Source organism: Myxocyprinus asiaticus, chromosome 31 (genome assembly GCF_019703515.2).
Source record: "Myxocyprinus asiaticus isolate MX2 ecotype Aquarium Trade chromosome 31, UBuf_Myxa_2, whole genome shotgun sequence".
Classification (NCBI taxonomy): domain Eukaryota; kingdom Metazoa; phylum Chordata; class Actinopteri; order Cypriniformes; family Catostomidae; genus Myxocyprinus; species Myxocyprinus asiaticus.
In genome coordinates, this window is record NC_059374.1 from 30,585,152 (window position 1) to 30,602,864 (window position 17,713).

The window sequence follows — 17,713 nt, forward strand, 5'->3', positions numbered from 1 at the left end:
CAATGTTTATAATTTCGACACTAATTCTAAAATGTTTGTAGACTTAAACAGCCGAAGAACTGAGCATGAAGTAGTTGAAACATAACTTAAAATCACACCACGTGATCACCATAACTCGGTCTGTGCCATAAGACTTGTAAGACTTTCTATGGCCAGTGCAAAAAGGTTTACTGAAAATATGTGCGCGGTGCGTCCTCTGGTGGTTAATCATGGTAAAACATTGCTTCGATCATTTCTGCAGGACCCGTTTGAAGCAGTTGCCATTTTGGAATAAACTCGACAAAAACAAAACTAAATCACTTTATACCCAACCTTGCCAGTTCAGTGAGTAGTCTACATAATTGATGACGACTATTTTATGTAAAAGTACTGTATAAGGTGTAGTGTTTTTTTAACTCGATTTTAACCCTTTTATACATTGAAAAACCATATCGTAATTACACTGTCCAATAAACCATAATTCATTTGAAATTAGATCATTTATTTCCCAAACTCAAGCTCACATGGGCTTATAAAGCAAGAACAAAAACTGCTTGTAGTCTAGTCTGCATTTATGAAGTACGTGACCAAGTTTCTTCGGACTTTGGCTGTTCAACAGGGTAAACCACACGCGTCAAACATGTCTTCAGCGGTACATGAGAACGTTAAAGTAAGTAGTTACAACACTCTTTAACCCTTCTGTTATGTTTAAAAAAAATTAAAATTGACCCGTATTGAGTTGAAAATGTGAAATGTGAAAATTGGCAAAGGCTTACCTACATGTTTTCACACTTAATAAAGGCTTCTATGGTAGCATTTGAACTGGAATGACCTATTTGTGATTTGTGGAACTACATATGTACAATAGATATACAGTAAGGATTTACAGTACTTAAAATAATCGGATACTCATATTAGAGTCTGAAGTAAAAACAATCATGGTTTATATCATGCAACATTACATCCATAGAAATATCGCAAAACATATATTATTGTACAGCAAATACATTGTCAGCATTGTCAAATCAACATTGTGCAGTTGAACATCTACGTGTGTGTGTGTATGTGGGCGGGTTTGGGTGGTTTAGGAGGAAAACATTTTTTAGGTTACAAACTGGTAATCACAAGGGTATTATGCTATAAATGTGGTTTATGAGGACATTTATAGTGTCCCCATATTTCAAATCGCTTAAAAAATGTACAAATTTAAAAATGCAGAAAGCTTTTTTTGAGGGTTAGGTTTAGGGGTAGGGTTAGGTTAGGGGATAGAATCTATAGTTCATACAGTATAAAAATCATTATGTCTATGGAGAGTCCTCATAAGGATAGATGCACTAACATGTGTGTGCGTGCGTGCTCACTACACACCGTTTTGGCAGTATGTGCAGGTCTGTGTATAATATCTGCAAATACTAACCCTATAAAGCTGTGCGGATCATATTTCATAAACGATTTTCTAAAAACTCTACATCAACATGATAAATATTTTGCTGAAACCCTGTGGTGTGCAATGTATTAGATGTATTAGATGTCTACTCCCAGTGAAAGTTTCTGTACTCCTGGACGTAAAAGACCTTGAGAAATGGTCACCTAAAATGATCGCCTTCATATGTCTTTTTTTGGTGAAATCTTTGCTGATTTTGATAAAGTGAAAGTAACAATAATGTCTGTTATCTCTTTGAGAGAGAGAGAGAGAGAGGGAGAGAGAGAGGGAGGGAGGGAGGGAGAGGCAAATTTAGGCAAGGACACTTGCCTAAAGTGTCTTTGAGGTCTGCACCGGAGGTGCTAAAGCCCTATTGTTTTTGGAATGTTTTTTCACAATTATTATTATTATTATTATTAGCGCATTCACCCATTTTTTAGGCATTCATCATGCTTGAAAACTCAAGAAACTTGGCACACACTTAAGACCTGTGTAAAATCAAAAAGTTATGTAGTGTTTAGGCTTGGGAGTGGTCGAGGAGTTCTACAGCGCCTCCAAACGCAGGCAATGGTTGGGATGAAGTTGCTCAGATGTGCACAAGATTTGGTATGGTTACTGCTCTCATCATGTTAGACAAAGTTCACTTGGTTGTATTTGACTCCGCCCAACAGGAAGTCAGCCATATTGGATGGAATGTGAGATTTTCAAATTTTCCCGCTGTGTTTTGAGGGACTTAGAATGACTTTTAAGGGCAAATTTACCCAAATAGACATTCCTGTAACAATTTGGTGTAAAATCTTTGATAGTATTATTATGCCTATTGCTCTGTACGGATGTGAGGTTTGGGGTCCACTCTGTCTGGCAGATTACCCTAGATGGGACAAACACCCCATAGAATCCCTTCATGCAGATTTCTGTAGAAACATTCTAAAAGTTCAGTGAAGAACACCTACTAATGCATGCCGGGCCGAACTAGGCAGATACCCCCTAATTATACATATTGAAAAACAATCCCTCAAATTTTGGACACACCTATATTCAAGTTCTCCTAACACACTGCGACATGAAGCCCTTAAAACCCAAGAGTTGAAGCTTAAAACCAGTCCCCTTTGTCAGCTCAAACTCACAAACCCACTAACAACTAACAAACACCAGTTTCAGACCAGCACTGCTGAACAAAACCAAATCAGAATAAACCAAATCATAAAGGAAAGCAAAAATCCATATTTGCACCATTTGGAAAATGAAAGTAAAAACCAAAGCAAATTGGAATGTTATCGGACCCTAAACAGAAAGTATAATCTGGCAGAATATATCTACACTGTAAGAGATCCAAAACAGAGACAGATCCTCTCCAAATACAGGCTCAGTGATCACAGTGTGGCCATAGAAAAAGGCAGACAGACAAACATGACTTCCAAAGGAAGAACAAGTCTGTGCTCACAGTGACACTGGTGAAGTCGAGACAGAGACACACTTTCTCCTTCACTGTGAGGAAGGTGAGAGAGAAACACTTTGACAAACTCTCAAACCTCATGCCACAGTTTTCCAGTTCAGCAGAAACAGATCAAATGCAGGTGTTACTGGGGGAGGACAATCATGCATCAGTTGTAGTAAAATTTTTGAGCTGCACACCCTCAGAAACCAATTACTGCCTTAATGTACTTCAGTTACAGTATTTTTTTTTTTTTAATGTTTATAATGTCTTTTTAAATGCTTATTTTATTTTATATTGTATAGTGTATATTTCTATTATAATTTTATTATTTTTTTTATTCATTATGTGGCATCTTATTTTAATTCTATTTTTATTGTTATTTGTTACTGTTTTATTATTATTATTATTTGTCTTATTATCTGTTTTGTGTATTAATGCTTTGGCAATATTGTATGTAAACACAATCATGCTAATAAAGTACTTAAAATTGAAATTGAAATTGGGAGAGAGAGAGAGAGAGAGAGGGAGGGAGGGAGGGAGGGAGAGAGAGAGAGAGAGAGAGAGAGAGAGAGAGAGAGAGAGAGAGAGAGAGAGAGAGAGAGAGCTTCACAGCTGCATTGAAAACCAGCAGTATTTACCCCCCGAGTTAGATTTGACCTGAACATAATAGGTGTAGGCAAAAACTTTGACATTCCATAAATATGAACAAATATTATAAAAACCTAAAACCTTTTTTTTTTTTTTTTTACATATTTATTTTGTCAGTGTTGCGGATAACCTAAAAGCATTTAAGATTAAGTTGAGTTTTTCACTGTTTTTAACCTTAAAAGGGTCAAAAATGACCCTAACATAACAGGGGCAGCAACGTGACAAACAAGAGTGCTCCCATTTTAATCAAGCAACGTTACCTGTTTTACGGTGCTTTTCTATGTAAATAAGTGCTAGATGAACGTCTTTGACCATTGCACCGCATCTCATTTTCTTGACGCCGTGTCATGTTAAAAATAACTTTTTTGTAAAAAGTTTTAGAAATGTGTCTTGAGACACATGATTTCTGTTGTGGTCGTTGCGCTGCCCGTTTCTTTGTTTGTCCATCACAAAATTGCTTTGCAGTTCAGTTCAGTCTTGTAATTTCTTGTAGAATTATTATGGCTCTCGTCTGGAAACGTCAGATGACCTGCAGACCAATGCTGCATGTGTCATGCCCTCTAGACCGCTACCTAAGAGCGCATGTGAAGCCCTAAAACAAGTCCACCCAGATGTTTGTAAAAGGTAAATGTCATGAAGATTGTGTCACAGACATCAGTTTAGTCTTATTCGTTTCATTAACACATTTTTTTGAAGGGATACATTAAATTAAGTGTATACAACCTATTCTGCAGGTATTTTGGTTGTGGTCTGGTGGTACCGGAGAAGTTGGAAGGATGTAATGTTCTTGATCTGGGCAGTGGATCAGGCAGAGACTGCTATGTCCTCAGCAAACTGGTGGGGGAGAGGGGTCATGTCATTGGATTGGATATGACAGACGAGATGGTACTTCATCGTAGTTCCAACATTTTAACCAAGCTTGAGAGTAAACATTTCAGTTTTTGCATGCCAGAGCATATTAGCCAGAACAAAGTTGTGCAATCATATTTGTCTAACTAGTAGATTAAAAGTAAAATATATGCTAGTAAGAAGATGTCATACAGTATTTTACATTAAAACATTACAAATGTGGCAACACCTAATTATAATCAGTTAAATCAACTTAAAAGTGCAACAAACCTTTGTAAATTTAAACTACATCACATGTCAATAACCTCCTTATGTGCTCCATAATTAGATAGTTGCCTCACAAAAATATGTCCAGTACCATCAGGAGAAGTTTGGATACTCAAAACCAAACACCGTGTTTGTGAAAGGATACATGGAGCAGCTCAGTGATGCAGGAATACAGGACAACTCATTGGATGTAGTTGTGTATGTTATTCAGATGTTCTCTTCTGAGGTCATTTTATATGTTTCCCATAATAGATACTAGATTTGTAGACCACTAATCTGTCTGTGCAAAAACCTTTGTTGGAGTAAAAAGGCCAATATTTTATTTTCTAGGTCAAATTGTGTAATATGTCTGTGCCCAGATAAGAGAACTGTGATAAGCGAAGCTTACAGAGTTCTAAAGGTAAGATATTTCTGCAACATAGCAACTGATCATTTTTCTCCCATAATTGTATTATTTACACATCGAAAACCTTTGCGAAGTCTTGCATTTTGCATATCTCATAGGAGGGTGGGGAGTTGTACTATAGTGACATGTATGCAAACAAAGTAGTTCCAGACTCTTTCAAGGAAGATCCAGTTCTGTGGGGTAAACATTGATATATTTCTTTATATACAAAGATCCAGACATAATTTTTTTTATTCTAACATTCCTTCATTTGTTACATTTTAAAACTTTAGAACCACACTGCATTCCTTTATGGTGTTGATAAGCCTGCTTTTCTGAAAAAATGGCAACAAAATTTCATCAAAATAATGCATTGCATACAGGGTTGGGAGGGTTACTTTTGAAATGTATTCCACTACAGATTACAGAATACATGCTGTAAAATGTAATTTGTAATGTATTCCATTAGATTACTCAAGGTCAGTAATGTAATCTAAATACTTTAGATTACTTCTTCAGCACTTATAGATTTTTTACTTGTTTTGAATATAAAAAATCTTCCAGTGCATTAAGACAAAATACACATACTAAAAATACATTCTCTGAAAAACCTAAATATCTTATGCAGTGTTGCTTCTAAAACAAGATAAAGCAAATTGATCGTTTTAAGGATTTTTAGATATTTTTACAGAAACACAATTAAAAATCATATGATTTTTGCACTAATATCAAAGGTTTAACTAGAGAAAATAAATTATGATCTAACGTGAATTTTCTTGATTAAAAAATATGATCGTGCCTGGTAACAGGTGCATGAAAAATGGCTAGAAATAGCATTTTAGCTTAGCATAAAGCTAAATGTTCATGTGACAATTTACACAATTTACAGAATATAAGGTTTATTTCTATTTCTGTTGCTCCAAACTTACTTCAAACTTACTTTGCTGTCTGCTCTTATGAATGTTACACATCTTAAGAAAGTGTTTCACTGCTGTTCAGACACTCTTTGGATGGCATCATTTATATGGATTAATAATTTCCAACTGAATAGACTAAATATTAAATGAAAAGAATTAGAATCAAATGCAAAGTAATCTCTTCAGTAATCAAAATATTTTTTGAATGTAACTGTATTCTGATAACTGTAGTGGAATACAGTTACTAATAGTTTGTATTTTAAATATGTAATCCTGTTACGTGTATTCCGTTACTTCCCAACCCTGATTGTATTACTGGTCAATGTTGTCTTTGAAATTTCTAAATTATGAATACATATGAAATGTCACATCCATGCAAGCATGCATTAGGTTTGGGCTTAACTAAGGATGATATAAGAAGTGGTACCAATCGAATACATGTTCATATCAGGTGAGGGAATGGCTGGCGCCCTCTACTGGCAAGACCTCATCTCTCTGATGAAGGACAAAGGCTTCAGCACTCCCCATCTGGTTGCAGGCAGTCACATTGTGGTTCACAACCCAGAACTTCAAAGAAAGACAGGTAACCTATTTATTTCTCTTTTGAAGGATTGAAACCATCCAATGGAAAAAACATATAACCACTGTATAGATGTTTGCTTTGTTGTTGTAGCTTGGTCATTTGCAATCTCATTTCTCTCTAATTTTGTGTATGGTAAAAGTATTATGTATTTGAGCTGAACTACATTTCTTTGTGTTCCATATACTGTATATATACTATATTTGATGAGGCAGATGTAACATAGCTGTGCTTTGACCAACGATGTTTCGCTATAGGTGATGTTAAATATGCCTCTGGAACCTATCGAATTTTTAAACTGCCTCAACACTTCATCAAGACCAAAGCAATGGTCACATATAAAGGCACAGTGCCTGACTGCGCTGACTGTTTTGAGTTTGATGCCTCTCATTCCTTCAAGGTACATTACGTTAGCTCCAAACTTAAAATATCTGCTTGTTCATAAAAATTCTTAATATATTTGATAGTTGCCATTTTGTAACTTTTTTTGTGAGTTTTGGTGAATCACTTTCTGCTTGCTTTAAAATAGTTATGACAATTCTCCGTAGTCATTTCTGCTGATTGTGTGATGTGCAGACAAATGTTCCAGTGGAGGTGGATGCAGACATGGCCGCCATTCTTCAGAACACCCGTTTCTCTGCTGATTTCAGTGTCACAATATTAGATGCTCCAGACCCAAATCAGAGCAGCTCTCCGCAGGTAAATCCACAATGTTGTACATAGAGTCAATCTTTTGTCATTTTTGTTATATACAGATTGCTTTACAAGTTGTGATTGTCTTTACAACTACATAGAAAAAGACTTAATAAGGAATTGCTCTTACTTATAGTTTTCACTTTTTCCCAGTTCTGCCACCTTAGCCCGTTCCTTCTTGCGGATAGACTGGGCTCCTCTGTGAAACAGTGCTCGAAAACAGGACACTGAGGTAATTGTGGAAGGTCCAGTGAATCATGTGATGGCCAGATCAATTGAGAAGAACTTGGGCAGTGAGAATATTGAGTGTCTGTAACAAAAAGATCTTCTTCCATACGGTTTCTTCAGATTTTATAAGTAATTTAATTAAACAGCAGCTTTAAAGGGATAGTTCACCCCAAAATAAAAATTCTCTCATGATTGACTCACCCTCATGCCTTTCCAGACTCTTCTGCAGAACACAAACGAAGATTTTTAGAAGAATATTTTAGCTCTGTTTGTCCTTACAATGCAAATAAATGGTGACCAGACATTTGAAGCTTCAAAAAACACATAATGGCACAATAAAAGTAATCCATATGACTCCAGTGGCTAAATCTGTCTTCAGAAGCGATTAGAACTGCACGATTCTGGATAAACTGAGAATCAAATTTTTTTTTTTTTGTTGCTTAGAACAAAGATCACAATTCTGAAGAAAAAGGCTTATTTCAGTGATATACAAAACCTGGACATAAGGGTATTATACAAAGTAACATTTAATTTACTAGAGGTTCTGACAATATGTTCTCTGCTTCAATCTATGCAAAAAATACAATAAAGTTGTTAATCAAATATATAAATTTTAAATGTCCTAAGTCCACAAGGGGGCACAACAAATATATTATAAACCAAACAGCACATTTTGATTATAAAAAAAAAACATCCTGTTAAAAACTGCATAATAAATAAAAAAAAACAATTTAACCTGTTTCTCACATGCTAAGTAAAAAGCAAATCGAGCAGAAAAAAGCTTCATTAACAGTTCTGTGTTAACTTGATATTGCACTTGTAAGCAAATATGCAATAAAACACTGTTATTAAAATAAATAAATAAATAAATTAACAATTTAAATTAAAACAATGAGGCTTTCAGTGTTTCTCTTGAAAACTTGCTTCAAGCTTGTAAAGGAATTATTCAAGGGCCAGTAATTAAACAGAAAACAGAGTAACTGTGTGATTATTAGATCTACATTAATACTGATCTGATGCGGTAAGAATGCCTGAATGCCTATAACAGACATCATGCAGCTTATATACATTTAGACATCGCACAAATCTAACATTTTGAAAAATGTGTCCTGTTTGCTAATAAATTAACGGCTGTGTTTGCTTTAATATCTCGTCAAGACAGCACAGATTTAATCCTGTCTGTTTACACTGGTAATTCATTAACAGCTGTGTTTACATTAATATCAGTGCAGAGTCTCGTGCAGGAGCACTGCATTCATCACAAGACACAAGCGCATGGGCAGACGCTGACTACCACCCCTGGAGTCACGAGTTCGAATCCTAAGCAACCAAATTGGCCCGGTTGCTAGGGAGGGTAGAGTCACATGGGGTAACCTCCTCGTGGTCGCAATTAGTGGTTCTCGCTCACAATGGGGTGTGTGATAAGTTGTGGATGGATCGAGGAGAGTAGCATGAGCCTCCATATGCTGTGAGTGATAAGATGCGCGGATTGACTGTCTCAGAAGCGGAGGCAACAGAGACTTGTCCTCCGCCACCCGGATTGAGGTGAGTAACCGCGCCACCACGAGGACCTACTAAGTATTGAGAATTGGGCATTCCAAATTGAGAGAAAAAGGGATAAATAAAAAAATAATAATAAATAAATAAAAAATCTAGATTAAAGTGAGGCACTTACAATGGAAGTGAATGGGCTCAATCTGTAAATGTTAAAAAGCTCACTATTTTAAAAGTATAGCCACAAGACATAAACAATATGTGTGTTAACATAATTTTAATTTGATAAAATTGCATACTAACCTATTCTGTGTAAAGTTAGAGCAATTTAACAACTTTGTTGCTATGACAATGTGATGTCAACAAAACTTAAAACCCTAAAATGACTGTAAAAATGACAATTTAAACAACTTTACAGCTCAAATAATACACAAGTTTTAATAGAAGAATTAATGTAAGTGCTTTTATAAAATAATAAGCTTCACATTTCTGCCTTTAAGCCCCCCTAAATTGGCCTCATTCACTTCCATTGTAAGTGCCACACTGCAACTTTTATTTATGCTTTTGTTTAAAGAAAAGGACGGACGAGTTTTTTATTTTTTACAGAAAATAATTTTTTTGTGTTAATCAACATTGTGCTACAAATGCTGTCGATTGAGCTAAACTTGTAATGAACCCGAAATATTCCTTTAAAATTTTAATATACTGTACGGTACTGCATATTGAGATTTAAATGGCACAGTCACACAGTTTATCATCACTGTGTTAAATTAGTCTCTCAGCAGCTCAAATTCGAAATAATCATAAATGCATCATAGATAATCATTAACTTAGCTCCATGCCTCTTTATTTAATTCCCAACATTTTGTTACATTAATTATGTAGTTATTCACCATTTTTCTTCCATTCTATGGCTTAACTAAAAATACTGTTTATAAATGCAATTAAAATGCATCATTATTACAATTTAAATGTTCAGGGATGTTAAATGTTTATTAAACATGTAAAATTTTAATTTACAATGTAATAGCACAATTTCATATTTTGTAATGGTTTAATTAAAATAAATATGATTTAAAATAAATGTCCTGCATTGACAATTTTTTACCAGTCTGAACAATTATTTAAACAATTGTTTTCCCAAACCACTCCACTCTAAACCACAGGTCTTTTTACAGTTGACAGTCATATATACATTTAGATGTGAGATGACATCGAGACTATTTCTATGTGGGGAAAGGAATTAACTTCACTTTTTGATTTCTCTTATTCCTAAAAGCCATGTGATGCCCTTTAATAGCAAGCTGTTTGATGATGACCACTGACGAGTTTCTTGATGTCATTCCCAGTAATTTTGTTGAGAAAGTATTTGCCAGTAACAGCAGTTTCTTCATTCTATTATTACTGTGCCCCTTTGCACATTACAGACTGCTAATAATAACAGTGCTTTACACCATCTTAAAGACTTGAGTCATTTTTCATGAAAAAGATGTGGGATCACAGTACTCTTAATCAATATTATATATATCAAAAAGTGCTTCATTTTATTTAATCAAATACTTTCAATGTGTCACTTGGTTTAACATGCAAAAAGAAATCATTGATATTTAATGTGTTTGACTCTAGGTGGCAGCACATTCCTCAAAATGTGTTTTCCTCCACTCTAGCTTAGTTATTTAAGTGCATTTTATGGTTTTTGCGGTGCAGAACCAATATGAGTAGACAATGAAAACTACATAAAGCAGTAATAATTACCCAAGTTCAGTGATTTGAAAAAGCAAATTAACCGCACAGAAATACCGCCCAGGAGATCAATGCACATTTTCTTAATTTCATTTATAGTAATTTACTTAAAAGTGTAGTTCACCCAAAAATGACATTTCTGTCATTTACTCATCCTCATGTTGTTTCAAAACTCTTTTTCATGGAACACAAAAGCAGATGTTTGGTAAATGTTAGCCTAGTCACCATTCACTGTCATTACATCTATATTTTATGAAATTAAAGTGAATGTTGACTGAGGCTTACATCCCACCTAACATTTCTTTTTGTGTTTCACAGAGGAAAGAAAAAGTCATACAGTACAATGATGACAGAATTTATGCAAAAACAAAATAGATGAAAAATTGTATGATACAAATTCCTCTGGATAGGTTTGATCCATCAAACGTGCGTTATAAATCAGACTGCAGTATTTAGAACAGTGCACATGACAAATGTAACTGCACAGGTTTATTTCATTTGGATTCAAGGTATAGATTAAGTCTCAGTCATGTATCTCTCGAATGTGCTTATATTGGACTTCCCCTCTATCTGAAACTGGCATTAAAAAGCTCCCAGAATTCTACTCTGGGCTCTAAGAGGGAGTGCTGTGATATTTAAAGTTGTGCAGAGGAAGCAGGTGTGGTGTAAATGTAAACACAGCACTGAGGAACGGCGCTTATTGTCCTCATTTCACCTCTCCCAAAGTGCTGGGCTTCTACCGTATGCCCAGAATGTATCCCATTACTCTCAGCCACTTAATGCTTGACAATATCCAGAGCTAAAAAGCCTCTACTGTCAAGAGACACTGTGAATGGAAGAGTAAGATTCAGTGTTAAATACCACACACTGATTCCAGCATGGCGCACATTTTCTGAGCTTGTTCGTGTATTGGATTACAATGACGTAAGCTTTGTGTTGTACAAGCGAATTGATAATAGGCACCGTGCCTTGACGTGTCGTCAAAGGTGAGTCTCACATTTATAACCAACTTCCTGGACACAGATTAATGCCAGTGATAAACTGACCAGGATTTCCAAATGAAAATCTGCTTTGACAGTTTAAAGTTCAACCTACAGTAGTCTCATAGAATGAACATTACTATTACTACATTTTTGCAAACTGACTTTTACGTGCCACGTTCTACGTTTTACTGCAGTTTCCTGGTGAAATTAACACTAGAGGCGCTACAACAACTGTGCGTTTTATTCACTTTTATTCACAATGCCATTACATTACTGGGTTTAATTTTAGTTGATGTGTAATTTATTGAGAGATTATTGAATGGGACTTTTACGAGAGCGGAAGTTCACACAGCTGTGCGCACTGTCAGAGACTGTCAATCAAGTCATCAATGCTGCAGCATCAAACTCTTAAAAGTGAAACACTTTTTTCGCTCCGCACAGTGAAAAAACAATAGTTTCATCATGCAGTGCCTTCATTTAACACCAAGACAAGCTGATATTTCAAGATAAAAATCACAGCTTCAATTTAAGGCAGCATGTCGAGGTAAGTTTTGGCTCTAATGCTAACACAGGCTTTTCTGTGTAAAGTTATGGTCATTTTCAGGGTGATTCTGTAACTGGGCTCTTATGACATCAGTTTTTAAGTGTACGTTTTTAAATCAGTGCAGCAATATATCAGTGTGCTTTGTCCCTCATTTTATGAGCAGTATTAACGCATTTACTGGAAACTATTGCAGCTTCTTTGGCTGGATTAACTGTATAAATCCATGTAAACATCCAAGTTAAGTGTAAATGCCTTTTGCTCTGCTGTTCACGTGATTGACAACTGGAGCGCGAACAGACAGCATTTCTGCGAGTGCACAGCGAGGGGCGCACGTGTGAGAGATGTGCGTTCACTCATTCACTGTTTCCTATATAGTGAATGGCAGTGAGTGCACTATATCTCAGCAGTGAGTAAACAAAATGAGTGAGTGAATTTGGACACTGACGTATACATAGAGTGTCGGAGCTCTGTGGCTGTCACAGAAATATCACATATGAACTTTTACAATGCTTGAGCCTTGTTATTCTTATTAATATATTAATACAATAAATCTTCATTCTGTTTGTCATTTTTAATAAATACTGTGTGTTAATATAAAGAGTAAACACATTTATCAAATAAAGAGTACATTTTAAAATGTATCTGTATGTTTTGCCTCTCTATATGTTATGTTATTTTAATCAAGTAATGATTTGTCAAAAAGTAATTTAATACATTCAGCATGAAATAAAACATTGCAGGAGTGAAGGAAGCAGTAAACTCCCAGCTCGTACGCCTTCCCCGTGGTGGATTGTGGGCAATTAACCATTGTTGAGTGTACATCAAATGTACACTCGAAATTAGAATGCATTGTTGGTAAGAATGAGAGAATAAAAGTAGGGAACGTGTGGCTCACTCAGAATTCAGACACTTCTACAAAATGGCAGACACTCGAAATAGTGCACTTTATAGTGGACAGGGGGTGGTTTCAGACACAATGAGTGTTCCACGACCGGAGTTGTTGCCCTACGCACTAGGCTGCGTACTCTGCATTTAGAGAGTGGCGGTACTGCTGTGCAGAACTAATGATCTAAACTTTCGACACTGAAAACTGTAACTACACTGAAATAATAATCCACACAGGACTTTAAAAGCTATGAAATAGGGAAAGTAGGCATTAATAAAGCATGATCTTGCTTTGGTTTATATTTCAGCATTACATATAATGTTCTTGTAGGACATTTTCACGTTTTCACCGTAATAATTACTAGAAATGTTTCCAAACCTCTCTTCTTATTGACAAATTCATCCAGGTCTGACAAGAGCCCTTAAAGGGATAGTTCACCCAAAAATTAATGTGTATGACTTTCTTTCATCTGCTGAACTCAAATGAAGATTTTTAGAAGAATTTCTCAGCTCTGTAGGTCCATATAATGAGTGAATGAGTGGCAACATTTTAGAGCAAAACAAAATCACATAAGTCAGCATAAAAGTAATCCATAAGACTCCAGTGGTTAAATCAGTATCTTCAGAAGCGATGTGATATGAGAATGTGTGGATGAGAAACAGAGAAACAGATCACTTTCACATTCTTCTTCTTGTGTTTTTGGTGATTCTAATTATTCTCTGCATATCGCCCCCTGCTAGGCAGGGAGAAGAATGTCTTGCAAAAAAATGATAAATATTTATCTGTTTCTCACCCACACCTATCATATCACTTCTGAAGATCTTGATTTAAATACTGGAGTCTTATGGATTACTTTTATGCTGCCTTTATGTGCTTTTTGGAGCATCAACATTTTGGCCTACAGAGCTAAAATATTCTTCTAAAAATCTTAATTTGTGTTCTGCAGAAGAAAGGAAGTCATCCATATCTGGGATGGCATGAGGGTGAGTAAATGATGGGAGAATTGTAATTTTTGGGTGAACTATCCCTTTAAAGTGATAGCTCAGACATAATTTAATATTTTGTCATCATTTCCCTACCCTCATGTTGTTCCAAACCCGTGTGACCCTTTGTTTTATGTGGAACACAAAATATGTTAAACAGAATGTTAGGGACTGACAGTCTCGGTCACCATTCATTTTCAAAATATGGAGAAAAAAAAAAACATTCACTGAAAGTAAATAGTGACTCGGGCAAACATTCTGTCTAATATCTCCTTATTGTGTTGCATGGAAGAAAGTCATACGGGTTTGGAACAACATGATGGTGAATGATGACAGAATTCCCATTAATAATAATAATAATAATTCTGTAATACATGTTAAATGCGTATTATGTAATGGAATATAGGGGAGTTATCGTCTATTATGTCATTTGTGAAAGTAACAAGTTACTCACTACTTGAGTACTCTTTTAATTGGATACTTTTTACTCTTAATTATTTATGTTAGTACTTTTACTTCTACTTGAGAATTTCTTTTTTCTTTTTTTTTTTTTTAAGTAATTGTACTTTTACTTGAGTACAGTTTTAGGCTACTTTACCCACCTCTGGGTTTAGGTTAAAGTTTTAGGTTAGGGAGGTACGTTTTACTCATTAAAACCTCCATCTAATATTCACCTTAAAATCCTTGTCTGATTATGACACCATTTCACTTATTTTTGGCGCCCCCTGATGGACATTTTACTGGGAAAATGCAGCCAAACGTGTAATAAGGCATGTAATTACGTGGTTCCTTACACATATTGCGGCAGTTCCAAAGTGAAATGTCCATTGTGTGGCGTTAAAAGTGATTTAAATATTCTCCCGAATGGATGAGGCTTTTAAGGTTCATGGTCTATTGAGTTTAAATCAACAAAACCCTCGCTATCCTGAACATTAAACCCATACTTAACCGATGATGTCATAAAATGCAATTGTGACATAAAACCCTAATTTTGTGGTGCATCTATGACACTTTTGGCTTACGTGTCGACTTGTATGGCCTTCAGGATTCGTGCCTCAGTCCTTGCGCTCGAATAAGTTTGTAAATGTAGTTGGTTATGTATCGACTTAAGAATGCAAGAATGCAAATTCGAATATTAAAAGTGAATATTAATGTCATAAGATAGCATTGTGTGAGTAACAGGGCGAAAAGTGTTCATGAACTGAAAATCTGCTGTTGTACTTGTGATTTGAAAGTGAATAAAAGTAGTTGCTTTAGCTCCTCTAGTGTTCATTTCATCAGGAAACTTCCGCAATACCTACATTGAGCCATGTAAAAATCATTTTGCACATAAACTTGTTTCTATGAGACCAGGATGGCTTATCAAAGTGTTACGTCCCTGGACGTATTTAAGTGTATTCTTTTATCTTTTTGTTTTCACTGTTCATTTGTTTAAATACATCATGGATGTATGGCTTTGGCTTTGTTGCAATTGTGGAGGTTTGCTTTGTTTTTGTTCCTGCTTTGTCTCTCCTTCTCTCTCTTCCATGCAGGTTGCTCAACATCCAGGTGTCTACAATAATGATTGCCAATCACTCCTCTGTCAAGATTGGCTGGTGTGGAGAGTGAAGCGGGGTAAAGCCCAGGCAGATCTCCACTGCAAGGAGCTTCCCTTCCCTCGTTCCAGATGCCTGTTGGTGCTTTTGCATTTTGTAGCTGATCAAGGTTGTAGTTAAAAGTTGTTGTTGCAAGTCATTGTTGTAAGTAACCTGTTACTCTTGTAAATTGAGGGGTGACCTCATTCACTTAATTTTTTACAGTTCTTATTTGTTTTTGTAAATGTTGTAAATTGTAATTAATATATGGAAGTAGTAGGAAGGTGGGTGCCATTTTTATTTAACCTTTTGTGTTTTCTCCTGTTTTTAGTTATAAAGGAAGACAGGAAAGTTTTCTGTTGTTTGTTTGTATTTTCTTTGATACTGTATGTAATTTACTTCCCCCTTCAGAGAAGATCCTTTCTGTTTATTTTTGCCTTGCCCCCTCCTGAAGCCTTTTGATACTTCCTTTTTCTGTTTCTTTTACTAAATAAAAGTATATTGTTTGGTTTTTAAAGTAGTTTTTGAGTGCTGGGATGGGAGAAGGGAACACCAACCTATTTGTTACTCCTCCCCAACCCTAGACTGGGGTGGGATGTAACGAAAGATACAAATACAGTTTTTAAAAGTAGCATTCAAAATTTACTAGGCTAAAAAAAAATCCAAGGGGGCTGAATAGGCATGATACTTCTGCTTCAAGCGCAACACGACCAGAGCAACACTAAATCCTACAGGAGCTCAACAATGTTGCGGAATGGGTGTGGGGACTCGGTGAAGAGGAAAAATAGACCTGTGCTCTTGACCTGCCCTCAGACTTGCTCCCACAGAGCCTGACCTGCAAAGAAGGCAGAGGGATATCTTACCCATGCTGCTTGACTAGCCAACCAAGATCAAACGCTCTCATGGCTCCCCTCCCCTCTTGTCCCAGCCAGGAGCTGATTGAAGTGATTCATGACCAGGTCATGACCCCTGCGTGCAAGGCACTGGCTGAGGAGAGACAATCAGTTTTTCTTAGCTGGTTTTGCAGACTTGGACTGAACCCTATCATTATCAGGGCATTTCACCTTTCCTGGCTATAAATTATGCCGTTTCCTTTTTCACTCACCTGCTTTTCCTTTTTGTTTTAAGATCTATTGTGGGCCGATTTAAATCTCAGTCTTGAAGTCAACATGAAACAGCTTTCGCAACCCTTTTTACTTACGAAATATTACCTATTTCCGAGTGAAATAGGATATTCAATAAGAAAAAAAGAGTAGGACATGACTTGATTTTACCCATTGGGTATTGATTATATTGTGAAAAGTCGTCTCTATATGAAATGTGTTTGGAGGGGAGTGATTGAAAATATAAGGTGGAGCAAGTTAGAATATTTTGTTGAAAGATTACGAAGACAATAATTATTATTTTTATTTTTTTGCCTTTTAGAATAACATGCACAAATGAAATATTCATAATAAAACAAGGATTATGTATTAAGAAAGTAAATATGGTCAATACTGGTTTCATTTTGACTTGAAGTGTGGCAATTTGGGGATTGTTTGTAGTACTACATCACAATGGCCAACATCATGCAAACATAGCTTCCTACTGTGAAATTTTAATGCTAGAATGCTGATGCTAGAAAAATATTAATAAGAATTCTTTAATTTATTCCAAAATTATTCATAAAACTCCCAACATTTAACTATACATTCAAGTTCATGATAATGATGTAGACCCAACAACTGTTTTTATACGTTCACAAATATATCTAGATAAAGGTTTCACACTAATAAATGCTTTGATGTACTGATTTTGCTTTGATCCCTTTAGACCCATTGATAAGCAAATATTTTTGTTCTTCACTATCTGCCTTTTGTGACATTGTTCACTTCACAGAAGCCTCTTTATTTCTTTAATGTCCTTTCGTGTAGTCGGTCTACTGCGAGTACACGTATTGATTCTCGTTATACTTCCCAGCATGAGGCAGCGTAGACCTTGTTCAATGTCGCTTTCTGTTTTAATTCAAAGGTTATTAATACGGTATCAGGCAAGGAGATTAGCCCCACGGTTATTGGGGGAGGGCTTTGTGCAATCACAATGTCCATTCTCTCGGGCCC

The 17,713-nt window shown here is 35.8% G+C and overlaps 1 protein-coding gene across 2 annotated transcripts; it reads left to right on the plus strand.

Moving 5' to 3' along the window:
* The first annotated feature begins 219 nt into the window (after positions 1-219).
* zgc:153372 (uncharacterized protein LOC767695 homolog) lies at positions 220-10,304 on the plus strand. 2 transcript variants are annotated; one of them, XM_051664862.1, is made up of 11 exons: positions 220-324; positions 599-649; positions 3,982-4,112; positions 4,223-4,373; positions 4,666-4,802; positions 4,935-5,004; positions 5,109-5,190; positions 6,358-6,489; positions 6,744-6,886; positions 7,063-7,185; positions 7,333-10,303. In XM_051664862.1, exons 2-11 carry the CDS (start codon positions 620-622, stop codon positions 7,408-7,410), a joined length of 1,077 nt encoding a protein of 358 aa, XP_051520822.1. In that variant the 5' UTR covers positions 220-324; positions 599-619; the 3' UTR covers positions 7,411-10,303. The 2 variants fall into 2 exon arrangements, with proteins under 2 accessions (XP_051520822.1, XP_051520821.1); XM_051664861.1 differs by lacking the exon at positions 220-324 and having other exon boundaries at positions 332-649; positions 7,333-10,304.
* The last annotated feature ends 7,409 nt before the right edge of the window (positions 10,305-17,713 follow it).

Coding starts and splice junctions, on each gene's coding strand:
- zgc:153372 (XM_051664861.1), top strand. CDS start 554: ATGAAGTACGTGACCAAGTTTCTTCGGACTTTGGCTGTTCAACAGGGT. Junction 6,887..7,062: donor ATGCCTCTCATTCCTTCAAG/GTACATTACGTT, acceptor TGTGATGTGCAG/ACAAATGTTCCAGTGGAGGT. Junction 7,186..7,332: donor ATCAGAGCAGCTCTCCGCAG/GTAAATCCACAA, acceptor ACTTTTTCCCAG/TTCTGCCACCTTAGCCCGTT.